General features: G+C 48.0%; 3 protein-coding genes across 5 annotated transcripts in view; all 3 read left to right on the top strand.

Annotated features, from left to right (window-relative positions):
* On the top strand, window positions 1-6,314 carry cbln12 (cerebellin 12). 2 transcript variants are annotated; one of them, XM_035431201.1, is made up of 4 exons: window positions 1-162; window positions 2,526-3,271; window positions 3,988-4,107; window positions 5,075-6,314. In XM_035431201.1, exons 2-4 carry the CDS (start codon window positions 2,984-2,986, stop codon window positions 5,270-5,272), a joined length of 606 nt encoding a protein of 201 aa, XP_035287092.1. In that variant the 5' UTR covers window positions 1-162; window positions 2,526-2,983; the 3' UTR covers window positions 5,273-6,314. The 2 variants fall into 2 exon arrangements, with proteins under 2 accessions (XP_035287092.1, XP_035287093.1); XM_035431202.1 differs by lacking the exon at window positions 1-162 and adding an exon at window positions 178-369.
* Window positions 6,315-8,643: 2,329 nt separating this feature from the next.
* LOC118234578 (ER membrane protein complex subunit 4) lies at window positions 8,644-12,678 on the top strand. 2 transcript variants are annotated; one of them, XM_035431204.1, is made up of 6 exons: window positions 8,644-8,791; window positions 9,416-9,563; window positions 9,803-9,917; window positions 10,209-10,362; window positions 12,176-12,336; window positions 12,440-12,678. In XM_035431204.1, the coding sequence occupies exons 2-6, from the start codon at window positions 9,463-9,465 to the stop codon at window positions 12,473-12,475; spliced, it is 567 nt and encodes a 188-aa protein (XP_035287095.1). In that variant the 5' UTR covers window positions 8,644-8,791; window positions 9,416-9,462; the 3' UTR covers window positions 12,476-12,678. The 2 variants fall into 2 exon arrangements, with proteins under 2 accessions (XP_035287095.1, XP_035287094.1); XM_035431203.1 differs by lacking the exon at window positions 8,644-8,791 and adding an exon at window positions 8,798-8,946.
* Window positions 12,679-14,025: 1,347 nt separating this feature from the next.
* The window catches only part of chd8 (chromodomain helicase DNA binding protein 8), a 29,705-nt gene continuing 18,439 nt past the window's right edge, over window positions 14,026-25,291 (top strand). The window contains exons 1-14 of the mRNA XM_035429509.1: window positions 14,026-14,148; window positions 15,468-16,986; window positions 18,273-18,527; window positions 19,083-19,199; window positions 19,438-19,970; window positions 20,380-20,494; window positions 20,948-21,169; window positions 21,331-21,399; window positions 21,725-21,780; window positions 21,905-22,022; window positions 22,201-22,284; window positions 24,452-24,589; window positions 24,697-24,818; window positions 25,196-25,291. The exon at window positions 25,196-25,291 is cut by the window's right edge and continues 148 nt beyond it. Of these exons, the coding sequence (XP_035285400.1) occupies window positions 15,919-16,986; window positions 18,273-18,527; window positions 19,083-19,199; window positions 19,438-19,970; window positions 20,380-20,494; window positions 20,948-21,169; window positions 21,331-21,399; window positions 21,725-21,780; window positions 21,905-22,022; window positions 22,201-22,284; window positions 24,452-24,589; window positions 24,697-24,818; window positions 25,196-25,291 (2,993 nt within the window). The 5' untranslated portion in view covers window positions 14,026-14,148; window positions 15,468-15,918. The remainder of the gene's footprint in view (window positions 14,149-15,467; window positions 16,987-18,272; window positions 18,528-19,082; window positions 19,200-19,437; window positions 19,971-20,379; window positions 20,495-20,947; window positions 21,170-21,330; window positions 21,400-21,724; window positions 21,781-21,904; window positions 22,023-22,200; window positions 22,285-24,451; window positions 24,590-24,696; window positions 24,819-25,195) is intronic.

The following is a 25,291-nucleotide window of genomic DNA, read 5'->3' as shown; positions in this document are numbered from 1 at the left end:
AGAGACAGAAGGAGAGAGGGGATGAGAAAAGGAGAGAGAGAGAGAGAGAGGGAGGGAGGGAGGGTCAGAAGGAGAGAGGGAGAAGGCAGGGAACATCACAAGCCCATTCCAAGGCCGTAGGACACACTTCTATCCTGCTGAAGCATCATTCCCCCAACACAGGTGAGGCTGTCTTTCTGTTACTAACAGCACTCTGGACCTTGCAGCTGGTCAACGGGGCTGTGGATCTGAGGGTCATTAATGAGGATTAGGGTTGTGCGGCCAGTTAATGCGGCCGCATATCTTATGGCTAGTTAATGGGACCGGTATGAAGATGATGTAGATCAGGGAGATCTTCCAAAGAAGCTGGGAAAAAAACTGGGAAATCCAGTGAGTAAAACGGTGAGTCTGTCAGAGTGAGACATGTCTTTTAAAACCATTTTAAAGAGCGTAAATGGTAATGGTAAATGGACTGCATTTATATAGCGCTTTTATCCAAAGCGTAGATGAGTTGGGTGAGTAGTCATCTCAGATGTGTCCCGTTTGGAGACACAAACCACTTAACACCACTCATTTATGGACTTTGTGATGTGCATATTGTTATATTTTGTCTAGGATGTTTGGGCTATTTATTATTATTAATTATTATGATTATGCCAATGGCTGTGATTATGTTTTCTACATCATGTGTTTTGAATACAATAAAGATAATGATGTTCTCCTATTTTGTTAAGGGATGTGATTGTTTTCTATATCGTGGGTTTTGAATACGATAAAGATAATGATGTTCTCCTATTTTGTTAACGGATGTGATTATGTGATTATGTTTTCTATATTGTGTGTTTCGAATACGATAAAGATAATGATGTTCTCAGTCAGGAAAGTGTTTCACAAGTTTGTCTTTGAGAACCAGTGTGGGCTTTGGGGGTTAGTGGAACAGGGCCAAACGCAGAAGAACATCTCTCACAACGATGGGACGATGCCAGAGAGGGATTTATTACGGTGGTCCCCAACCTTCGTCCACGAGACCCGCAGGGTCGGCTGGTTTTCGTGGCCACTCTGCACTAAACTGATCAATAATCAATCAGAGCAGTCGATTACACTGTAAGCTCACCTCACCTGGTTAAGTGGGTCTGAATTGGGTGGTAATCTTATGCTGAAAACATGACATTACATTTATTTGGCAGACGCTTTTATCCAAAGCGACGTATAGTAAGTGCATAGCGAATGTCATTGGAACAACAACGAGACACAGGTCCGATACAGGTACAATACTCATTTTGTAAGTTGTTCATAGCCATGAACGCTTTAAGTCCAGTTCACACAGTGAACATTACTCTCTGACCTAACCTATGCCAAGTCAACTAGGAGGCATGACAAGCTACAATATCAAGATAATGATACAAAGTACAATATAAGTGCTGGTTGGAGGTACATGTAACTGGAAAGTGGCACGGGAGGTGCATGCGTAGCATGAAAGAGGGGGATTTAAGTGATAAAAATGATCCAAGATTGCGAGTGTCCTGCAGAATGGTGATAGATAGTTAGTCCAGGTGTAGTCTGAAGAGATGACTCATCGGACCATGGCAAAAGATGGGCAACTGGGGAGTGGTTCGTAGAGGAACAGGGAGTTTGTTCCACCTCCGGGGCGCTAGGGTGGAGAAGCTAAAAAAAAAAAACACAGCCTGTTGCTCTCCAGGACCAGGGTTGGAGACCGCTGATTTATTGCATGGCACAATCCAGTGCCCAGTTAAAATTAGGGTAATGCAATAGCCACACAGTCAAGTGTTCAGTGTTGAATCAACTCTCACAGAGCACATGTGGTCCAAATTAGATTAATGCAGTGTGTACTCTGTGAGTGTTGAATCAACACTGGAAATTTTGCTGTGCGGTGTGAGAAAATGAAATGGTCATCGAGAGTTCTGTGAGGATGGGGGGGGGGACACACGGAGAGTGAGAGAGAGAGGGAAGGGTGGAGTGAGGGAGAGAAAGGAGCGAGGGAGAGGGAAGGGGGGAGTGAGAGGGAGAAAGGAGGGTGGCATTAGCATTTCAGGAACATGGGAAGAGAAAGAGCAAGCATTCGAAGGACAGATGGCCTCTCAGCAGGCCTGGGCTGTCCTCTCAATCTCTCCCACTCTCTCCTTCCCACTCTCCTTCTCTCTCTCTCTTTCTATCTCTCCCATGTTACTCTCTCTCTCTCTCGCTCTCTCTCTCTGACAACTACAGCTTATTCCCAAGATTACTGAATCAAGTATGCTTGCCTTTTAAAAATAGATTTTTATTTGTTTATCACACATCTCTTCATTTCCTCTCTCTCTACCTCACTCTCTCTCTCTCTATCTTTCTGTAGCATGACCACATATTCGTTCCTTCCTGTATTTCTGTCTTGTTACAAAGCGTTACCGTTCCTCTTTTTCTCCTTGTTCTTCGTCATTGTTTAATTAAGCTTCCTCATGGCCTGTGGGGGTGGTGTTGAACTGTACCGTCAAATTCTGTCTGCCCCCTCCACCCCCTGAACCCACCCCCCAATCCTCTCTCTGTCACAGCAACGCACCCATTTCCCAGCACCCTGATCCAAGGACAAAGAGAGACTCTGGAATAATACAGCTCTTGAATGACATGCAGTGTGGAAGAGTCCAAGCAGCCTCTCCCTGTGAGCTCCAGACCTGTCCTTAACTGAGATGTGACCTCTACACCTTCTGGTCACAGGTGGCTCTACCTGCTACACCCTCTTACACGCCTGCTCTTCCTGCTGCACCTTCTTACACACCTGCTCTACCTGCTACACCCTCGTATACACCTGATCTACCTGCTACACCCTCAGACACACCTGCTGTACTTGCCTCGCCCTTATATACACCTGCTCTCCCTGCCATACCCTCTTACACACCTGCTGTACCTGCCACGCCCTCAAACACACCTGCTGTACCTGCCACGCCCTCAAACACACCCACTGTACCTGCCACCCCCTCATACCCCAACCCCAGCCACGGCTCCCCGCAGTATGCTGGCCCTCAGGCCCCTCCTCCCTCGGGGCCCCGCCCTGCTGCTGGGTCTGCTGGCCCTCTGGGGCCCCCTGCTGGCCGAGGGGCAGAACGACACGGAGCCCATCGTGCTGGAGGGGAAGTGCCTGGTGGTGTGCGACTCCACGCCCTCGTCCGAGCCGACGGGGAACGCTCTGGGCATGTCCGTGCGCTCCGGGACGGGCCGCGTGGCCTTCTCCGTCACCCGGCAGACCAATCACGAGCCCACGGACATGAGCAACCGCACCATGATCATCTACTTCGACCAGGTCAGCTTTCCGAATACGAAAAAAACGTACGCGGTCAAAGTAGGCCGCAGGGTCGTGTGACGGTGCCTTATGCATTAGTGTATAGTGCACTATGGTGTGTAACACTTTTAAAGAGCATGACAGTGTGTTGCTGGGTCTTAGGAGTATATACAGTGGCTGAATAAAAAAAAAATGTCTTTATTGCATAATTTATTGCATAATTTTTCATTACACCACTGTAGATCTCGTGCAGGTTGTGGTTTTGTCAGTTTGCTTTATTACTGGCTGATTCATTCACTCCCCTCTTATATTCAACAACTTATTTCATGTTTTTAAAAATGTGATTTGAAATAGAATATGAATTTATGAATAGAATAAGATTTTGAATGGAATGCTGATTTTATCTAGTTAACTTTTTGGTTGATCCGGTTTTATTAGCAAATTGTAGGCCATTTATTAGAAATTCTTTCTCTTTCTTTCTCCCTCTCCCACTCTCTCTCTCCCTCCACCTCTCTCTCGCTCTCTCTCCCTCTCTCTCTCTCTCTCCACCTCTCTCCCTCTCCCACTCTCTCTCTCCCCATCCCTCTCTATCTCTCTCCCCACCTCTCTTTTTCTCTCTGTCTCTCTCTCCCCTCACCTCTCTCTCTCTCTCGCTCTCTCTCTCCCCACCCCTCTCTCTCTCTATCTCTCTATCCCCCACCTCTCTCTCTCTCTCTCTCTCTCTCTCTCTTTCTCAGATCCTGGTGAATGTGGGAAATCACTTTGATCAGGAGAGCAGTGTGTTCCTCGCACCGAGGAGAGGAGTGTACAGTTTCAACTTCCATGTGGTCAAAGCATATAACAGACAAACAATACAGGTGAGAGAGACACACACACACGCACATATACCTGTATGACCAGGGAGTCATTCACATGCAAATTCATTACAAACTACCGGTAAAGTTCTTCCATCAATTACTCAGACCAGAGATTGCATTATCCAGTCAGGAGCACAGACCGGACCTGCACAAATAATTAGGAAACGAGACATTCTGGTAACCCTTGGTCAAATCAATCTCCACCCGTCCTCTGTGATCTGAGGTCAGGCTGGGGCTGAATGGCTCTCTCTCACTGATCTCAGGTCAGTCTGGAGCTGAATGGCTCTCTCTCTGATCTCAGGTCAGTCTGGAGCTGAACGGCTCTCTGTCTCTGATCTCAGGTCAGTCTGGAGCTGAACAGCTCTCTCTCTGATCTCAGGTCAGACTGGAGCTGAACAGCTCTCTCTCTGATCTCAGGTCAGTCTGGAGCTGAATGGCTCTCTGTCTCTGATCTCAGGTCAGTCTGGAGCTGAACAGCTCTCTCTCTGATCTCAGGTCAGACTGGAGCTGAACAGCTCTCTCTCTGATCTCAGGTCAGACTGGAGCTGAACAGCTCTCTCTCTGATCTCAGGTCAGTCTGGAGCTGAATGGCTCTCTCTCTCTGATCTCAGGTCAGTCTGGAGCTGAACAGCTCTCTGTCTCTGATCTCAGGTCAGTCTGGGGCTGAACGGCTCTCTCTCTGATCTCAGGTCAGTCTGGAGCTGAATGGCTCTCTCTCTCTGATCTCAGGTCAGTCTGGAGCTGAATGGCTCTCTCTCTCTGATCTCAGGTCAGTTTGGTGCTGAACAGCTCTCTGTCTCTGATCTCAGGTCAGTCTGGGGCTGAACGGCTCTCTCTCTGATCTCAGGTCAGTCTGGAGCTGAACAGCTCTCTCTCACTGATCTCAGGTCAGTCTGGTGCTCAACGGCTCTCTCACTGATCTCAGGTCAGTCTGGTGCTCAACGGCTCTCTCTCTCACTGATCTCAGGTCAGTCTGGTGCTGAACGGTTGGCCGGTGATCTCGGCCTTCGCCGGGGACCAGGACGTGACCCGGGAGGCGGCGACCAACGCGGGGCTGGTAACCATGGAGAGGGGGGACAAGGCCTACCTGAAGCTGGAGCGGGGGAACCTGATGGGCGGATGGAAGTACTCCACCTTCTCCGGCTTCCTGGTCTTCCCCTTATAGAGAACGAGAGAACGAGAAAGAGAGAGAGAGAGAGAGAGCGGGAGAGAGTGAGTGAGAGAGAGAGCTAGAAAGAGAGAGAAAGAGCGCAAGAGAGAGACCGAAACAGATATTGACTTCACTAAATGTAGCTTTCATTATCTGAGCAGAGCCCAAAGTAATCGATGCTCATCTTGAGAGAATTACACCAGTATCCACTGTGGCTGACCGTGATCTGGTAGTTTTATCTGTGTGTGTGGCCACTGCCTCTGCATTGGCATTGCTCATTAGCAGAGAGAGATAGAAAGAGAGAAAGAGAGCGAGAGAGAGAGAGAGAGAGAGAGAGAGCTTGTGAGTGCATGTGTGAGTATGGCATGTGTGAGTTTGGCCACATGTGAGTGTTCATGTTAGTGTTTGTGTGTGTTTTTAAGGTTATGCCTTTGACAAGGTATTCCTTGGAATTTCATGCGTTGGATTGGGTCCAATTACATGCCAGGTCTGGTGTCTCATCTTTTAAACAGAAATAGTGACATTCAGTGGTTATTTGTGAAACTACCACGCTCATCTTTACAGGACAATAAAACATCATGTGTATATTTCCAACAGCATGAATTTCTGAAGCTTCAGCTTCTAGTGTTACATGGCCAAACAAAATGAGTTCCGTATATTTAAATAATTAATGAAAATGCAAAGTAGCTTGTATAAATATGCACTAAATACAAAAGGATTTTTTTTTTTTAACTAAAAATCTATTGCACACCTGGGAATAACCAGATATGAATTATTAATTTAGTGATCGCTGAATGGATCCTGTCAGTCATGCAGTGAACATCAGCGGTAATTTCGGACATTAAAAAAAAATGACTTTGTGACACGTGCTGTTTTACTTGTATTATCTTTCGTGTTCCATATATAGAAAATAAAAATATATATATTCCAAATATAAAAATCTAAATTAATGTTTATATTTGCTGTTTTTATATTTGTTCTAGTCTGTTCTTGTCCAACTGCATTGCTTAAAAATGACAATATTTAAAGTGTTCTAAATTAAAATATATTCATAAATATATTCATATATGATTTGATTTTGTATAATTCAGCTTCACGTTTGCCTGTTTTGTGCATTTTTCATGATGTGAACTGAAAGTCAGAATAAATGGATATCTATAAAAGTCCCATTGCGATCATATCATTAATGAAAGTCATTCTCGTACACCCAGTTAATCAGCATTCTTATTTACGGCGTCGTGGTCGGCCTAATTATTTTCTTCATGCATTTTTCTGGATGGTAATGAATTCAATTCGTCACGATGAACAAATGCAATACAAAATCACCCCAGAACAGCAGGGCCTGGCTCCAGAAGCTTCATTCCTTCTCAAACACTTCTGTTCAAGTTTTAACAAGGGAAATAATATCACAGGGTTTGGGTAAGTATGGGGATACAATGTATTTTAAAGAGTATAGGGAAGTTGTAAGCTGTTTAAATAAGCGCAGCGGTTAGCTATAAGGTTATAAGCAGTCTAGTTATCCAGTTATGCATAACACATCACCAAATCCAAAACCACATCCTCCTGTAGTGGAGAGTAAAAGAAGTTTCCTGCGTTCGGGATAACGCACAAATTTCTCCTCTGAATAAAATTGGCTCAGTATCATAGTGTATGTCATATCTTCTGCCGATGATTTCTTATTCGGAGGTTATTAAGAGCGACGATTTCCCGCGAGCCGCGTAGTGCTAGCGCGGCGTCTCACTGCGAGCGTCGTGCTGGCGGGCTCGACTGCTGTTTGTAAATATAGCTCACTCCGCCGCGGGGACTGGCAGATGCACCGCGGATGCGATATCACGAACAAAACGAGCGGCGCACCGGGGGAAAGAAGGCAGCCTCTGTTTCCGGCGACAGATGGAGAATTTGGCTTCCGCGTGCCCTCCCGCAGCCCTGCCACCGCACGTTAGCCACGCACGCTCGCGCCCACCAGGGACAACCCGCCAGCAGGTAGAGAAAGAGAGAGAGAGAGAAACGGAGAGAGAGAGAAAGACGTAATGTAAAAGAGAGCTACTCTGTTAGACCAATCACCAGTCCCTGGTCCAACACTGTACTGTAAAGAAATTAAATGCCTGCCCTGTGCCGGTGGGCATGGTTTTTTCTGTTACCTGCTGTACAGAGGTAACGACAGACCCTGGATTGGCTAGAGCAATGCTGTCAGACCAGGGTCCTGATGGTAAACAGTAAAAAGTTTTAAATAAAAAAAAACAAGAGCTCAGGGAATTAGCTCACAGTTATCAATTGGCACACACAACAATTATTTAGGTTTAAATTTCCGAATGTATTTTATGTTCATTCTTTACAGTGAATGAACTAAGAGAAAGCATGCAGGGTATTTTATGTCATTAAGAAACCGTCTAATTGAAAAACAAATAAAAAATTGGTTTAAAGTAATTCAATCCATCTTTGAACCAATTGCATTCCAAAAAAACTTAAGGTAGATAAGATTTTACTTAATTTAATTACCCCTCCACTTCTCTCCCACTCCTCCACCTCCCACTTTACAAAATGATTGGATAGACTTCCAGTAATTAATTGAATTGTAATTAAAAAAGTCAAAATAGGCTATTTCGAGGAAAGTTGTGTCTAAGAAGATTACTCTTGTAATACTCATCTTTTTGTGTTATGAGTATTATACGAGTAATCTTGTAATTGTTTGAAAATGTTTGTAATTGGGTTGTTATTCAATAAATGTGCATATATTAACTGAATTATTCTCTACCTACCTGGAACTAAGGAGCCAAGCCCAGACCATGAAAAACAGCCCCTAACATTACTCGTCCTCCCCTAACCCAGATTCCTCTGTTAGACTGCCAGATAGTGAAGCGTGATTCATCAGTCCAGAGAACGCGTTTCCACTGCTCCAGAATCCAATGGCGGTGTAGTCTACATCACTCCAGCCGACACTTGGCATTGTGCATGGTGATCTTAGGCATGTGTGCTGCTGTTTGATCATGGAAACCTATTTCATGAAGCTCTTGATGAACATTTTTTGTGCTGACATTGTTTCGAGGGAGTTTGGAACTCTGTAGTGAGTGTTGCAATCGAGGACATATGATTTTTACATGCTATATGCTCCAGCACTTGGTAGTCCTGTTCTGTGAACTTGTGTGGCCTACCGCTTTGTGGCTACTGTTGTTACTCCTAGACATTTCCACATCACAATAACAACACTTGCAGTTGATTGGGCTGAAATAGCTGAAACCACTCATTAGAAGGGGTGTCCACATATTTTTGTAAATGTAGTGTATGTCCTGTTTTGAGACATTTCTATGATACACAATATAATACGCTGCTCCGATTGGTTAGAGTCTGAGAGCGTGTCAGACTCTATCCAATCGGAGCAGCGTAGACTCCGCGAGGGACGCATTTTGGACGAAAGCAGGTGTAAAAAGAAATGCCTACACTGTGGATGACGTATAATTCGAGCGACGTTTGAATCGCGAAAGATATGACACACGTGACCATCGGTGCGTCATCTCGCCGAAATAAACAGAAGAGGTTAGTGCGTCATTTTTTAGCTTTGACAATAAGAACGAAGTACAAATATATACCTGTATATAGACTTATATATTAGTCAGTTAGTAACCGCTCAGGTTGATTAACAACATTCTTGCATGGTGCGTGTGGTTCGTTAAGAGGAGTTGTGATCCAAGGTAACGGGAGTTTACAGTTTGAAAGCAAGCATAGCCTTTAGCTTAACCTGCGCACGCATTGTAGCAATAAAGCCAGAAATCTAGCATTTGCTAACTGTCTGCTGACGGTATTTATTATCTGTCTAAAAGAGATTAAGATACAGTCTTCTTTTAAATTAAACTTTAGATAGTTTGCAAGTTTGTTTGAATAGTTTGGCCCAGTCGTGGCAATCAGAAATCAGCATGCTAGTAATTGCAAATATATACTTTTTAATCCTATGACATGAAAAAGAATGACGGTGTGTTCCGAGTCTGAAACTGAAAAATGTAACTGGAAAATGTATAAGTATTGCTCTGCTTAGTCCAAATCATTACAACAGTGGATGGTTAACACAGCATGTCTGTTCAAAAAGATAGTACATTTCAGATACTGTATATTGGACTCGTTCGTTACCAAACATTTGACGTTATTTTTTCTTCCATTCCGTAGAAAATATCGGACTTCTGACCAACCGATACGGGCACTGTGCAGCTACTATGACGTCACCGGGGGGACAGTGCACAGGCGCGCTGTCCTCGAGAGGGGGCGGGGCCCGGAGGATGAAGTGGGCTCTAGAGTTGAGTCTGGGCAGCACCAGGTACTGACAAGCCTGGTCTAGTCTGACTGTCCCACACACAGAGCTGTAACGCTGGTGCGTTCGACTGTCCCAAACACACAGAGCTGTAACACTGGTGTGTTAGACTGTCCCACACAGAGAGCTGTAACGCTGGTGTGTTAGACTGTCCTGCACAGAGAGCTGTAACTCTGGTGTGTTAGACTGTCCTGCACAGAGAGCTGTAACTCTGGTGTGTCAGACTGTCCCACCCTGTCCTGCAGGACTCGAGGAGACAGACAGAGTAACCAGGGTGACGTTCTCTACCCTGTTGGATATTCAGACAAGCCGGTCCCAGACACCAGTGTGCAGGAGACCGACAGGAACCTCGTTGAGAAGGTGAGGCCTGTTCATACACAACCCTACCCCCACTACACCCCACACTTAAACCTACCCCCACTGAACCCTACACTGACTCTCATACACACACACACACACAAAACCCTACCCCCACCGAACCCCACACTGGCTCACTGTCAATAACAGGGGAGAAAAATAACATGAAAACAGTAAATAAGAAAGACAACCGTAACTCTTTCTCTTCCCTTCCTCTTTCTCACTCCCCTTCTCTCTTTCTCTCCCCTCCCCTCCCCTCCCCTCTTTCTCTCTTGCTCTCTCTCTCTTTCTCAGAGGTGTTGGGATGTAGCTCTGGGTCCACTGAAGCAGATCCCCATGAACCTGTTCATCATGTACATGTCTGGTAACACCATCTCCATCTTCCCCATTATGATGGTGTGTATGATGGCCTGGAGGCCCATCCAGGCCCTGATGTCCATGTCTGCCAGTGAGTGTCCCCACAATGCACAGTTCTACAATACACGCACACACACACACACACACACGCACACTACACATATACATATACATGATTGTACTTGTGTACAACACGTACATTAAACATATACATATTATATTGTACATTTCTACAGCGCACCTTATACACACACATTATGCCCTCATATGACGCATGCGTTATCTCCTTCATACAAAACATATTTTAAACCGTTGTGTGTGATTATACATTTATGCATATTTACCAGCAGGTACTTTGTTTCACCCCAGTTTCATACAGTCACATTTTTCAAATTTGTACAAGACAGTTGTTCTAAAGATTTGAGTTTTTAGCGTTTTTATTAAAAGCTTAGCATTTTTATTTCTCTTGGCATCAAGCTCCCACTGTTCATTGCAAAGTCTGTCTGTGGCCTCTGAGATGTTGATGAAAGGCTTGATAGGAAATGTCTTCGAATGCCAAATAAGAAGATTGGCTTCGTCAATTTGAAAAATGTTAGGTTTGAAACTTATGAAAGCAAGTTAAACTCTATTTGGTGAATGTTACTGCTACAGTACTTATGAGCAACAGCAAGTGCATTTCACAGAAGGAGATACATTTTTCTTTAAAATTCAGTGATGCTGATCCTAATGCTACCTTTTATACACACAAAAAATAAATAATGTGTGTGCACACATTTCACCAGTAGAGGGAACTGCTTGCACACGTATCACACTGTGAACAGTGCTCCATTGATTACCAGCAAAATAAATATGAATTACCTGTACTTTCAATGACAGGGCAACTGCAGAAGTCTCACCAGTTCTTTTGGTACCTTGCAGCAGATATGTCTAGAGAAAAAACATGAAGCATGTTTTATAGCAGACAAATTGGCGGAAACTCTACGCAACAAATGGACATGGTTGCATAGTGGTTAGCACTGTCGCCTCAGCAAGAAGGTTGTGAGTTTGAATCTCGGCTTGGGGCCTTTCTGTGGAGAGTTTGCATGTTCTCCCCGTGTTCGCGTGGGTTTACTCCGGGTACTCCGGTTACTCCGGTTTTCTCCCACACTCAAAGACATGCATATTAGGTGTGCTCCTGCAGGTGCCCTTGACCAAGGCACTTGCCTCAGAACTGGAGTTAGTCCCCGGGCGCTGCACTGTGGCTGCCCACTGCGGCTGCCCACTGCTCACTAAGGATGCGTCAAATGTAGAGGACAAATTACCCCACGAGGTTCAATAAAGTATATCTTAAATCTTTTTTTCTTTCTCTCACTTCTGTACGAGACTTCAGGTCCCACGCAGAAGTCTGTGATCAAGCATTTCAGCTCATAATGATCCTTTCAGACTTTTTGAAACATTATTATTTATTTAAAAAAACAATAAACAACAATAGAAGGCTTCAGTATGCGGCCTGTGCAGTGAACAAATCAGTGTGTTAGACAGTAGACACAAACTGGCTCGGTGTGAAAAAAAAGAAAAGAAGACACTTCTAAGTGGAAGGATTTTGTGAGAAATGAATAGGTGTGCTTAGCAGAGGGTAGTGTTGGACAGCACAGTGGATTGCTGGCATCCCAATTAGGATTCGGTTAGGGCATGAAAGTGAAAAATATTTTTAGGTTAATTTGTGTTCTTAATTAATAAAACCCTTGAGTGATTCTGTATGAACACCTTTTTTCCTTCAAATGCAGGACAGGGATAAACTGGGTAGTACAGGATGGCTTTGAATAGTACAAGGCAAAACATTGAGGTACTGAGCATGCTCCTGACCTCATTCTCTCTGTCTGTCTGTCTGTCTGTCTGTCTGTGTATCTCTCTCTCTCTCTCAGCCTTTAAACTGCTGGAAAGCTCCAGCCAGCAGTGGCTTCAGGGACTGGTCTATCTCGTTGGCAACCTCCTGGGCTCAGCATTGGCTATCTACAAGTGCCAGTCAATGGGGCTGCTACCCACGCACTCCTCTGATTGGCTGGCCTTCATAGAACCTGCTCAGGTGAGCATGCACCAGGCAGTCCTTCTTCTGCTTGCATATATGCATGTTGAATTGTGCTAACACTATATAACTAACTCTCTCTCTCTCTCTCTCTCTCTCTCAGAGAGTGGAAGTCATGGGTGGAGGGATGATATTGTGAAGTAGAGGAGTGAGGAGTTACATCTGTGACAGAATCGACAAGCACATATACACACCCACACCCATGCACACACACACAGACACACCATTTTTTCAGTCTTTTCCACTACCTTTGTGTGTACCACTGATCTACATATTTGATGGACTGAACTCTTACTGTGAACTTTTTCTCTTTATGAATAAAGATTGCTTTTATTCACGTAAGCTTTCGTTCTGGCTGCAGTGTTTTGGTCTTTGTGTCACTGTGGTGAAAGTGCTGTGCATTCTGGGATCTGGAGTTCCAGTGACCCCCTGTAGTCCTTGCTGGCACCGTGTCCTTAATCAGTATGGGGTTCAGGCAGTGAACTGCATACAGTTCAGTGGGTTCGGGTCTGTGGAACTCCATTCAGGAGCCACAGGCTCCGGCACTGGAGAAATTGGCCGGAGCCATGTCAGAGGATGGGTTTGGTGGACGAGTCGGAGTGAGAAAAGGATCGGAAAACACAGCTGAACTGGGCTGTTGACTGCAGTGCTTCCACACTGGTGGCCCATGGCTGAGCCACAGGAGTTTCGGGGGAAGTTCTCTGACAACGACCTCCACCTGACCACAACAGGCGCAAGGATTCTGATGGTGAAATTTTAAAAAAGTCAAAGAAATGTAGAACCTTGCTAGCCCTGGCCTTATCAGTTTGAGAAACATCCCATCTAACCTTTCTCCTAGGAGTGAATTAACTCCCACTGGACAAAAGAGAGCACACATATACACTGCTTTTCCAATCGTTGAAAGAATTAAAGATATGTGTTCCAAACCAGTATCAGATTTATACATAATTTAGTTTGTTGTCATCATAATTCTGGGTGACAGAAGTCTACATTACAAGTGGAGGAAAATATAATACTGTCCATCTGGCTGTGTAAATTTGCTGAATCTATTAACTTTATATTTTCAAGGGGATGAACATGATTGGATGACAATCTCAGCATCATCTTCCATAATCAAGCCTTACGAACTATAAATACTATATTGCGTATAGTGTGACTCATGCAATAATATCTAATTATGAAATCTTATCTAATGCTAATAAGTTAGTTCGCCGGGTTTTTCAAACTGCAACACCCCTATTGGTTAGCCAACTCGTTCGTTAGCTCTCAACGATGCCTACATAGTTGTTCACTTTCTCACTTTAATATTGTCTGATTTATGTATTATACATAATTATTTCCTTATAATCGATTATAATGAACGTGTTATTTTGTCTGCGTGTGATAATACGGTGTTTGTTTACTTTTCACGAATCCATTCACGTCACACTTGCAATAGCGGACTCGCGTTTGTTTTGAAATTGACAGCGTAAACGCTAAAACCGAGTGGCAGGCTTTAATTTTCCCCATATTCGCTGCTAGGCCGCGTTTGTTGCTGTCTCAACCGAACTGCAACAGCGGCCGAGCTCCATCTCTTTTCTCCCGCCCTCCCGCTCATGCAACTATTGTGACTGACGTTGCTGTAAACCAATGGCACCGTTGCATTTCTCCGGCCGCAAAAATTATGGACCAGTCACAGCGCTGCAGAGGAGCTCGTGAAGGACACTTTTCGACGTCTGTGTTGGCAGGAAAGTTAGTTCCTGCTCTGCACTGGCCGTTTCCTGTATCGTACAGTGTTGTGAGACGGAGAAAGCCATGTGTGTCGAAGCAAAGGTAAATTTAGCACCCCGAATATATAATGGAGAAAGTCGGGGCACCGGGTAATAACGTTTTAAGCGGGTAATTACGCAGAAAAATAGCCACGGTTCAACCGAAAACGCTTTGCGGCCTTACCAGAGTATGTACGTAGCCTGGCTATGGTTATTGTAGCACGTTGCTTCTTTGGTTTGGTTCGGTTTGTTGTTGGATGGCTATGATTGAAAGAGAGTCAGTGGTAGCGGTACGCTGGTAATGATGGAGAATCTATGAACTTATTTAGTAATTACAATTTTCAAGATAATTATAACTTTGAATGGTTTACTTTTAGGTATGATATAATTCATCGGGATTTTAGCTTACGTTGGCTAGCTAGCTAACAAGCAAGCAACTCACATTTTGTAGGGTTAGCAAGCACAGTACAACTAGCCAATGATAGCTAGCTACATCCCAGTACTAATCTCAGTTATTTGGGTAGCTGACTACCTACCTGCCAGACCGACGTTTCCATTTCGTTCATCGCGCTCACGAACAGATTTAACCATTTTTGTATTGTCAAATATTTAACATTATACCTCCCGGGTAACGTTAGTCTGTAGATATAATGGGCTACATTGTCTGAAATGTGTAGCTATGTAGCTGGCAATGGTCTGGTTAGGCACTGCTGCTTTTGTGCATATAAGATTGAGTAGTTGCACATTAGAAATGTTATCGAACTTCCTCGGTGGTATCTTTTCGCATTACGACCGAGGTAACCCCACGACTTATTACACTGTTAACGCGCTATGATGCCGGGCAGAGCCCGGCGACCTTGGCGGTTGTTACGACGCTAACTCTACAGCAAGTTCAGGATTCACTATTATTATTTAGGTTTTTTGGCGGTCCAGTCGTCTGTTAACTTGGGGTATTCGGTGTTCTCGTAGTAAAGGTTGGGTTAATGCGCTAGTGTACAGTCAGTGTATAGCCATACTGTACTAATCGTCGGTAACGTTATTCGGAGTATTTCACGAAGTTAGTGTCGTGTCAATGTACTGCCCTGTACTATCCAGTCAGTCAGTGTGTACTTGCTGTATTAACCCCCTCTCTCAGTTCAGTGTCAGTATAATGTGAAGTCTGCCTTTATGTATATACTTTATTAATCTTCTCTATCCTTTGATTTAATGCTAGTGTATTTGAGTATGGTGTTATAGTATTTTTAAGAAGTGTTCACAGATTCATGTGCACAATGTATGCATGCAGATAAAAATGATAAATTGTACTCATGTACACACGTGTGTGCCTGTGTGTGTGCGTGTCTGTGCGCTCTGTTAATGGGACTTGGTCTCTCTCGTGTGTAGGAAAAGGCCGTCAGTCAGTGATCTGGCCGATGGGCATCTCGCCTTTCACCTCATCTGAAGAGAAAGATTCCAGACCTTGAGAAAGAGAGGAGAACCGAGGCAGGGAGCCACAGGTGGAGGAGGAGGAGGAGGAAGATTCAGGAGGAGTGGCCCCTACATCTCTCTGTCTTGCTTCCAATACTGGTGGGAAACCGAATCGAGAGGGAAGTCTGTCACTGGCAGTCTAAAAAGGATTGAAATAATTCTCTTTCAATGAAGAAGCTGCATTGATCTGATTGGCCGACTCGACAGGCTGGGTAGTGCAGCTCAGAGCCTAGTGCGGTTGCCTTGAGTAAATTCTGACCTCGCTCTGGGCGTTTTGTCTGTGGAACTTAGTGCTCCTGGCGCGTTCTGTGTGATCCTGCCTCTGTGATTGGGTAGCTAAGGAGTGGGCGTGGCCTGTGAAAGAGCCATGGCGGACCCCATCATGGACCTGCTGGATGACACGCCACTCTTTAACCTGGATGCCCTGCCCGAGTCCTTTTCGCAGGGCTCCTCCGACCCCGTGGAGGAGGCCCTCAAGCTGGCGCTGGGCCAGGTGGATCCCATGCCCGCCCCGGCCCCGGCCCCGCCCCCGCCCCCCGTCCCGCAACAGGTGCAGGTGTCGATGGCCTCCGCCCTGCCGGTGACGATGCACTCGGCCGTGACCACGCAGGGGGCCATCCCGGTGGTCAGCAGTGCGGCACCTACGACCGTCCTGCTGAGCTCGCCCCTGACAACGTCCCAGGCCCAGCAGGGCGCCCCCAAGATCGTCATCCTGAAGGGGCCCCAGGGCCAGGCCCAGGTGCTGCAGGGCATGGCCGGGGGCGGAGCCGGGGGCTCCCCGGCAGGGAAGCTCACCATCGCCCGCGTGCTGACCGGAACCCCTCTGAGGCCCGGGATGTCCATCGTTTCCGGCGGGACAGTTTTAAATGCGACGCCGTCGGCGCAGGGCCAGGTGAAGGTGGGCACGGGTGTGCAGCGGCTGGTGCAGTCCCCGAACGGGCCGCTCAAGCAGGTGCTGCTGACGTCCATGCCCCAAACGCAGCTGCAGACCCAGACGCAGGTGCAGCTGCAGCCGCAAGCGCAGCAGCAGGTGCAGCTGCAGACGCAAACACAGGTGCAGCAGGTGCAGCTGCAGACCCAGACGCAGCAACAGGTGCAGCAGGTGCAGCTGCAGACTCAAATGCAGCCGCAGCTGCAGCTGCAAACCCATACGCAGCAGCAGGTGCAGCAGGTGCAGCTGCAGACACAAGCGCAGCCGCAGCTGCAGCTGCAAACCCAAACACAGCAGGTGCAGCTGCAAACCCAAACGCAGCAGCAGGTGCAGCAGGTGCAGCTGCAGACTCAAACGCAGCAGGTGCAGCAGGTGCAGCAGGTGCAGCTGCAGACTCAAACGCAGCAGATGCAGCAGGTGCAGCTGCAGACCCAAGCGCAGGTGCAGTCGCAGTCCACTGGAGTCCGGCCACAAGGAGTCACCCTGACTACCATGCCACAGCAGGTGAGTGCAGACATGCATGGAGGTGGAGAGTGTGTGTGTGTGTGTGTGTGTGTGTGTGTATATGCGCGCACACGTGTGTGTGCACGTGCGTGTCTGTGCGTGCATGTGTGTCTGTGCGTGCGTGCATGCGTGTGTGTGTGCGGTTCTGTAGTCTAATGTAAACAATCTATTTACACGTGCACACTTACGGTGTTGCATGTGTGCAGTATGTTTGTATTGTACCTGTGTAATGCATTGTTTTTGTATGATATGCAGTGTATGGTGGGTATTGAGTGTGTGTGGTGTGTTGCGCATATGGTGTATTGTGATTATGTAATGTGTGTACTGTTTTCGTGTGCATGTGTGGCTTCTGACTGCGTAATTGTCCTGAAAAATCAGCGAAGCACAGTTTCACAGTGTATACAAATAATAAAAATGCGGTGCTTTAGATTAATTGAATTACCAAGTGTTAGCATGTACGTACCCCCCTCCCTTGAAAACTTGAATTGCTATTTACTGAATTACCTCTTCAATTCCATGCCCAGATTTATCAATACAGGTTATTCTCTATATAGGCTATAAAAAAGGTCTGTGCTAGTTTCATGTTTAAACGTCATAAATTTGACAATTTCTCAGTCTGTCTAGACTGATAAGCTGTCAAATTTACAATTTTTAAAAATGAAACCAGTAAAAACTTTTTTCTGAAATTACATATCATATTTTGACAAGCAAATTCAGATTAACCTGGTTATTTCTTCCTGTGTGGTGGTGTTTATTGGTTTTATTGTGTGAGTGTGTATATTGCGTTTGTAGTGCATATGTGCTACGTGTGTATTGTATGCTGTGTGTATATTGGTTGTATTGTGTGTGTGTGTGTGTGTGTGTGTGTGTGTGTGTGTGAATGCCGTTTGTAGTGCATGTGTACTACGTGTGTATTGTGTGCTGTGTTTATATTGGTTGTATTGTGTGTGTGTGTATTGCGTTTGTAGTGTATGCGTACTACGTGTGTATTGTGTGCTGTGTGTATATTGTGTGTATGTGTGTGTATTATATTTGTAGTGTGTGTGTACCATGTGTGTATTGTACGCGTGTGTGTATATTGCGTTTGTAGTGTGTGTACTACATGTGTATTGTGTGCTGTGTGTATATTGGTTGTATTGTGTGTGTGTGTGTGTGTATTGCGTTTGTAGTGTATGTGTACCATGTGTGTATTGCATGCGTGTGCGTATATTGCGTTTATAGTGTATGTGTACCATGTGTGTATTGTACATACTACAAGTGTGATGTCGTGCTTCCTCTCTCGACAGGGCGAGGCGAAGAGGATCACTCTGGTGCTGCAGCAGCCGACCCAGGCGGGACAGGGTGTGGCCATGGGCGGGGCCACGGTGGGGGCGGGGCAGCAGCCCCGGCTGGTGCTGGGGTCCCTCCCGGGGAAGCTGGTCCTGCAGGGGGGGCAGCTGGCAGCCCTGACGCAGGCCCGGGCAGGGCAGGCTGGAGCCCAGCCCAAAGTGCTCACCATCCAGCTGCAGGTGCAGCAGCAGCCCAACGCCCAGGGGGCCAAGGTAAGAGGCGGAGGAGGGGGCCAAAAATCCACAGAGCTGAGGCAAAGGGTTGGGGGGGGAGTGTGGGCTAAATCACAGAGCTGCAGGGCGTCCCCCAAAGCCAACCAGCTGGGATAAGTAGGCAGCTAGGGGCGTTACCGGCTGGGAGAAAAATCGTTGCAATGGCATCATTTGCACAAAATTAATTGGCAAACTTTAAATATACAGTATGTCTAAAAGTAGCCACCATAGCCTACAGAGGTTTGTAGTTGGCTATGGTTGGCTTGGAGCTGAGGTAGGAGGGGTTTCTTGGTGAGGAGGAGGGGCCTAATACACAGGCTGTCATGGTGAGGAGGAGGAGCCTGTCACACAGATCCAATGTTAAGAGCCTAAGGACCCCCCCCCCCCCCCATGTTTTGCTATTTATAGAGTACGTTTATCAACAGAATGTAATTTAATTTAAGATAAGATTCCTTACAGGGTGGTTCAGTTTGGGCTTTTACCAAGGTATGCGGCAGTTTGTGGGGAGGGATGATGAACTGCAGCCGTTTGATTTGCTTGTCCTTCTCGCCACAGTTTCAGCTGGTCTCTGGAGCTGGCCCTGGTGGCAGCCCACAGGTGCTGCAGATCACGCAGGGGCAAGGTGGCCAGCGGCTGGCTGTGCCTCTCAAACTACTGCTGCAGCAGCCCCAGGTACTCACTCACACACACACACACACACACACACACACACACACACCACAGTCTCTCACCACACACACACACCACAGTCTCACACCACACACACACACACACACACACCACAGTCTCACACCACACACACACACACACACACACACCACAGTCTCACACCACACACACACACGCATGCGCCAGCGCACACACTCTCTCGCCCCTGTGTGTAACCCTCCCGTGTCTATGTGTTCCGTAGGCTGGGTCCTCCTCAGCAGGGGGCGCTGTCTCCGTGGTGAAGGTCATTAACACCTCAGTGGCCGGCTCCTCGGCCATCACCACCACCACCTCGGCCTCGAGCGCGGCGTCTCGCTCGCCCAAGTCCCAGGAGCCCCTGCGGCGGGTGGAGACCCTGTGCAAGCAGGAGAAGGCCAATCGCATCGTGGCGGAGGCCATCGCGCGCGCCAAGGCCCGCGGCGAGCGGAACATCCCACGCGTGCTCAACCAGGACGAGCTTCCCGCCGGCGCCGCCGCCGCCGCCGCCGGGCTGGCCTCGGCCGAGCTGGGCGGGGCCGCCCCCGGCTCCGCCCCCGGGGGCAAGAAGAAGGGCGGAGGGGGCGGGGCCAAGAAGAAGAGCCCCTCCGCTGGGGGCAAGGGTGGCGCTGGGGGAGGGGAGAAGAAAGGGAAGGCCAAGGCAGGGGCTGGGGTGGCGGGGGGCGGGGCCAGCGGAGGAGGCGGAGTCGGAGGGGGAGGAGCCAGCGGAAGCAAGAGCAAAAGCAAGATGAAGACAAAGTGAGTCCCTCCTTGCTGTGTGTGTCTCTGCGTGTGTGTGTGTGTCTGTGTGTCTGCGTGTGTCTATACGTGTGTGTGTGTGTCTGTGAATATGCGTGTGTCTGTGTGCGTTTGTGGTGTGTCTGTGTGCGTTTGTGTCTGTGCGTGTTTGTGCCTGTGTGTACCAAGTGCTAGGGTGTCATTAGCCAGCTGGCAGTGTAATATTTTTTAGAGATGAAAGGACACATCACCGGTAGGCAATAGGTTATGCGTGATGATTGGCTAGCAGGGGGTACTTTATTGTTAGCAAACAGGTGATAATTATCATTAGCAAACAGTCTTTCTGAAACGGTTGAGGCTGTGGCTGCTTGTTTGTGGAGTTTATTTAACTCTCTCCCTTTCTCTCTCTCTTTCGTTATCTCTCTCTCAGTACGATCACTCTGGTTGGAGTGAAGAAGAGAAAGAGGGCGGGTTCGTCGGATCACTCAGAGGGGGAGCTCAGCCCCCCCGCCTCCCCAAATACACTGGAGGAAGACATGTTGCAGGTATCCCCAAACTAACCTGGCAACACCCCCCCAAAAATAAATTCTCTCTGCGCTCCACCCAAACTCACCTGGGTCCTAAAGCACTCTCACTTTTCACTCCCAAGTTTATGGACCAGGCTAATCGAACACAAGCTCTAAAACCTGAAATTGTCTCTCTGAATTGTGATGACCTATCAGTAGATATGAATATTTTGGTATATCTTCGGAAGACGTTTTTGTTTACACAGTGCATTTAGTACGTCCATACGTGGTCATACAAGTGGTTTGTGGAAAATGTTTGTCCCGCACTGTATGCAGTAAAAAGATAAATAAAAAAATAAAGGCTTTGCCCGCCAGGAAGTGTTGGTGAAGAACCCAGTTAGTCACCAGGAGCACACTCTGCGACTTCGCATGGTCAGATATGAGAGTGGTTGTGCGACTCCACTTAACGCTGTAATTCAATCCTCCCGCCAGAAGAGGCGCTCCAACCGGCAGGTGAAGAGGAAGAAGTACACCGAGGACCTGGACATAAAGATCACGGACGACGAGGACGAGCAGGAAGAGGAAGTGGACGTGACCTCGATGGCGGGGGCGGGGGCGGCGGCCGTGGGGCCGAGCCAGTCCCTGGGCCAGCAGCTGCAGCAGGACCTCTCTGGGGTGGACGCGGACGGGCTTCCCAGCATGCAGTTCTTTGTGGTGAGCGTGCAGCGGCATAATGGGGGCTGCTGGGGTACAGCTTCGGGGGTGGGGGGGGAGGGGCTGTGGACTGGAATAGGGGCAGAATCCTATGTGTGTGGGTGTGTGCGCAGGTGTGTGTGTGTGTGTGTTTAATTCTGCTGTGTTTGTCTCTCAAACAGGAGAATCCCAGCGAGGAAGACGCTGCTATAGTGGACAAAGTCCTGTCCTTGAGAATTAGCAAGAAAGAGGTGAGTGTGCAGATTCACATGCGTGTGCAGACTGGCATGCGTGTGCTTGAGTGCTTGTGTGTGGGTGTGCAGGTTTGGGTGCTATGTCGTCTGTGACTGTTCTGGACATTTCTGTTGGTAACAGAATGAATCTTTGGTGCTGTGAAATTATTGGGCGTGTCCGGCTAATGCGTAACTTTGCAGATGTCAAACCTGCCATCCCAGTGCATGGTATACCTGTGTGTGTGTGTGTGTGTGTGTGTGTAACGGGTTTGGGTGGTGGCATTACAGTACATTTCTTTACGTTTCATGTTGAGTCTCTCTCTTGTTCTCTTTCTCTCGGCAGATCTCTCCTGGACAATATGTGAATGTGGAGGAGTTCTTTGTCAAATACAAGAACTAGTAAGTGTGTGTGTGTGTGTGTGTCTGTGTGTGAGAAACCCTCTCTCTCTCTCTCTCTCTCAGCGCTCATATATTCGCTGTTGAGTGTGTGGATGTGCGTGTAACCCCTGTATCTCTCTCTCAGCTCGTATATGCACTGTGAGTGGGCCAGTTTGGAGCAGTTGGAAAGGGATAAAAGAATTCACCAGAAGCTCAAGCGCTTTAAGACCAAGAAAGCCCAGATGAGGAACATCTTTCAGGAGGTACCAAACCGCTGTGTGTGTGTGTGTGTGTGTGTGTGTGTGTGTGTGTGTGTGTGTGTGTGTGTGTGTGTGTGTGTGTGTTTAAATGGAGAAGTCTTTTTGTGCCAGATGTGTGTGTTCATTAGACAGCTGCTGAGGGACCAGTGCTGACAGGCTTCTCTCTCTCTCCCTCTCCCAGGATGAGGAGCCCTTTAACCCAGACTATGTGGAGGTGGACCGCATCCTGGACGAGTCTCACAGTGTGGACAAGGACAATGGAGAGGTGAGGGAAGCAGTGTGTGTGTGTGTGTGTGTATATGCGCGCATGCGTGGTGTGTGTGTGCGCCCAGTGTGTGTGTGTGGGAGTGACTGAGTGTGTGTGTGTGCGCGCACGCGTGGTGCTCTCTCCTGCCTGTAGTGTACTTCCTGGTGAAGTGGTTGCTCTCTCCAGCCTGTAGTGTACTTCCCGGTGAAGTAGTTGCTCTCTCCAGCCTGTAGTGTACTACCTGGTGAAATAGTTGCTCTCTCCAGCCTGTAGTGTACTTCCTGGTGAAGTAGTTGCTCTCTCCAGCCTGTAGTGTACTACCTGGTGAAGTAGTTGCTCTCTCCAGCCTGTAGTGTACTACCTGGTGAAGTGGTTGCTCTCTCCAGCCTGTAGTGTACTACCTGGTGAAGTGGTTGCTCTCTCCAGCCTGTAGTGGACTTCCTAGTGAAGTGGTTGCTCTCTCCAGCCTGTAGTGTACTACCTGGTGAAGTGGTTGCTCTCTCCAGCCTGTAGTGTACTACCTGGTGAAGTGGTTGCTCTCTCCAGCCTGTAGTGTACTTCCTGGTGAAGTGGTTGCTCTCTCCAGCCTGTAGTGTACTACCTGGTGAAGTGGTTGCTCTCTCCAGCCTGTAGTGTACTACCTGGTGAAGTGGTTGCTCTCTCCAGCCTGTAGTGTACTTCCTGGTGAAGTGGTTGCTCTCTCCAGCCTGTAGTGTACTTCCTGGTGAAGTGGTTGCTCTCTCCAGCCTGTAGTGTACTTCCTGGTGAAGTGGTTGCTCTCTCCAGCCTGTAGTGTACTACCTGGTGAAGTGGTTGCTCTCTCCAGCCTGTAGTGTACTACCTGGTGAAGTGGTTGCTCTCTCTAGCCTGTAGTGTACTTTCTGGTGAAGTGGTTGCTCTCTCTAGCCTGTAGTGTACTTCCTGGTGAAGTGGTTGCTCTCTCCAGCCTGTAGTGTACTTCCTAGTGAAGTGGTTGCTCTCTCTAGCCTGTAGTGTACTATCTGGTGAAGTGGTTGCTCTCTCCAGCCTGTAGTGTACTACCTGGTGAAGTGGTTGCTCTCTCTAGCCTGTAGTGTACTACCTGGTGAAGTGGTTGCTCTCTCCAGCCTGTAGTGTACTACCTGGTGAAGTGGTTGCTCTCTCCAGCCTGTAGTGTACTTCCTGGTGAAGTGGTTGCTCTCTCCAGCCTGTAGTGTACTTCCTGGTGAAGTGGTTGCTCTCTCCAGCCTGTAGTGTACTTCCTGGTGAAGTAGTTGCTTTCCCCAGCCTGTAGTGTACTACCTGGTGAAGTGGTTGCTCTCTCTAGCCTGTAGTGTACTTCCTGGTGAAGTGGTTGCTTTCTCCAGCCTGTAGTGTACTACCTGGTGATGTGGTTGCTCTCTCCAGCCTGTAGTGTACTTCCTGGTGAAGTGGTTGCTCTCTCCAGCCTGTAGTGTACTTCCTGGTGAAGTGGTTGCTCTTTCCAGCCTGTAGTGTACTTCCTGGTGAAGTGGTTGCTTTCCCCAGCCTGTAGTGTACTACCTGGTGAAGTGGTTGCTCTCTCTAGCCTGTAGTGTACTTCCTGGTGAAGTGGTTGCTTTCCCCAGCCTGTAGTGTACTACCTGGTGAATTGGTGCTCTCTCCAGCCTGTAGTGTACTACCTGGTGAAGTGGTTGCTCTCTCTAGCCTGTAGTGTACTTCCCGGTGAAGTGGTTGCTCTCTCCAGCCTGTAGTGTACTACCTGGTGAAGTGGTTGCTCTCTCCAGCCTGTAGTGTTCTTCCTAGTGAAGTGGTTGCTTTCCCCAGCCTGTAGTGTACTACCTGGTGAAGTGGTTGCTCTCTCTAGCCTGTAGTGTACTACCTGGTGAAGTGGTTGCTCTCTCCAGCCTGTAGTGTACTACCTGGTGAAGTGGTTGCTCTCTCCAGCCTGTAGTGTACTACCTGGTGAATTGGTTGCTCTCTCCAGCCTGTAGTGTACTACCTGGTGAAGTGGTTGCTCTCTCTAGCCTGTAGTGTACTACCTGGTGAAGTGGTTGCTCTCTCTAGCCTGTAGTGTACTACCTGGTGAAGTGGTTGCTCTCTCTAGCCTGTAGTGTACTACCTGGTGAAGTGGTTGCTCTCTCCAGCCTGTAGTGTACTTCCTGGTGAAGTGGTTGCTCTCTCCAGCCTGTAGTGTACTTCCTAGTGAAGTGGTTGCTCTCTCCAGCCTGTAGTGTACTACCTGGTGAAGTGGTGCTCCCTGCCGTACGAAGACGCCACCTGGGAGCTTCGGGAGGACGTGGACGACGGGAAGGTGGAGGAGTTCCGGAAGATCGAGGGCCGGCCGGCACGGCTGAAGAGGACGGTGAGTGCGGGAGTCTGCGTTGGCACGGTGACCGGGGATTTGGGGCTTGTGTGTGTGCTGTCAGTCATGCCTAACCACACCCCCCCCATCTGCTGTCATTCCTAAAGCCCCGCCCACCTGCAAGTTCCTGGAAGAAGCTGGAGGAAACTCGCGAGTACCTGAACGGGAACACGCTCAGAGAGTACCAGCTGGAGGGCGTCAACTGGCTGCTCTTCAACTGGTACAACAGGTACTGGCTGGTTGATTGGATGAATGGCTGAGTAACTGGCTGGCTGATTGGCTGACTGGCTGAGTAACTGGCTGGCTGATTGGCTGACTGGCTGAGTAACTGACTGGCTGATTGGCTGAGTAACTGGCCGGCTGATCGGCTGATTGGCTGAATTACTGGCTGGTTGATTGGCTGAGTAACTGGCTGGTTGATTGGCCGACAGGCTGAGTAACTGGCTGGTTGATTGACTGATTGGCTGAGTAATTGACTGGCTGATTGGCTGATTGGCTGAGTAACTGGCCGGCTGATTGGCTGATTGGATGACGGGCTGAGTAACTGGCCTGTTGATTGGCTGATTTCCTGAGTAACTGGCTGGTTGCCGTGCTGTGTTCCTGCAGGCAGAACTGCATCCTGGCGGATGAGATGGGTTTGGGGAAGACCATCCAGTCCATCGCCTTGCTGTCGGAGGTGTACGCAGCGGGTGTGCAGGGCCC

Source organism: Anguilla anguilla, chromosome 8, assembly GCF_013347855.1.
Source record: "Anguilla anguilla isolate fAngAng1 chromosome 8, fAngAng1.pri, whole genome shotgun sequence".
In the NCBI taxonomy this organism is placed as follows: domain Eukaryota; kingdom Metazoa; phylum Chordata; class Actinopteri; order Anguilliformes; family Anguillidae; genus Anguilla; species Anguilla anguilla.
This window is presented reverse-complemented; position numbering and strand designations above follow the sequence as displayed.

Coding starts and splice junctions, on each gene's coding strand:
- cbln12 (XM_035431201.1), top strand. CDS start 2,984: ATGCTGGCCCTCAGGCCCCTCCTCCCTCGGGGCCCCGCCCTGCTGCTG. Junction 3,272..3,987: donor TGATCATCTACTTCGACCAG/GTCAGCTTTCCG, acceptor TCTCTTTCTCAG/ATCCTGGTGAATGTGGGAAA. Junction 4,108..5,074: donor ATAACAGACAAACAATACAG/GTGAGAGAGACA, acceptor CACTGATCTCAG/GTCAGTCTGGTGCTGAACGG.
- LOC118234578 (XM_035431204.1), top strand. CDS start 9,463: ATGACGTCACCGGGGGGACAGTGCACAGGCGCGCTGTCCTCGAGAGGG. Junction 9,918..10,208: donor ACAGGAACCTCGTTGAGAAG/GTGAGGCCTGTT, acceptor TCTCTTTCTCAG/AGGTGTTGGGATGTAGCTCT. Junction 12,337..12,439: donor CCTTCATAGAACCTGCTCAG/GTGAGCATGCAC, acceptor TCTCTCTCTCAG/AGAGTGGAAGTCATGGGTGG.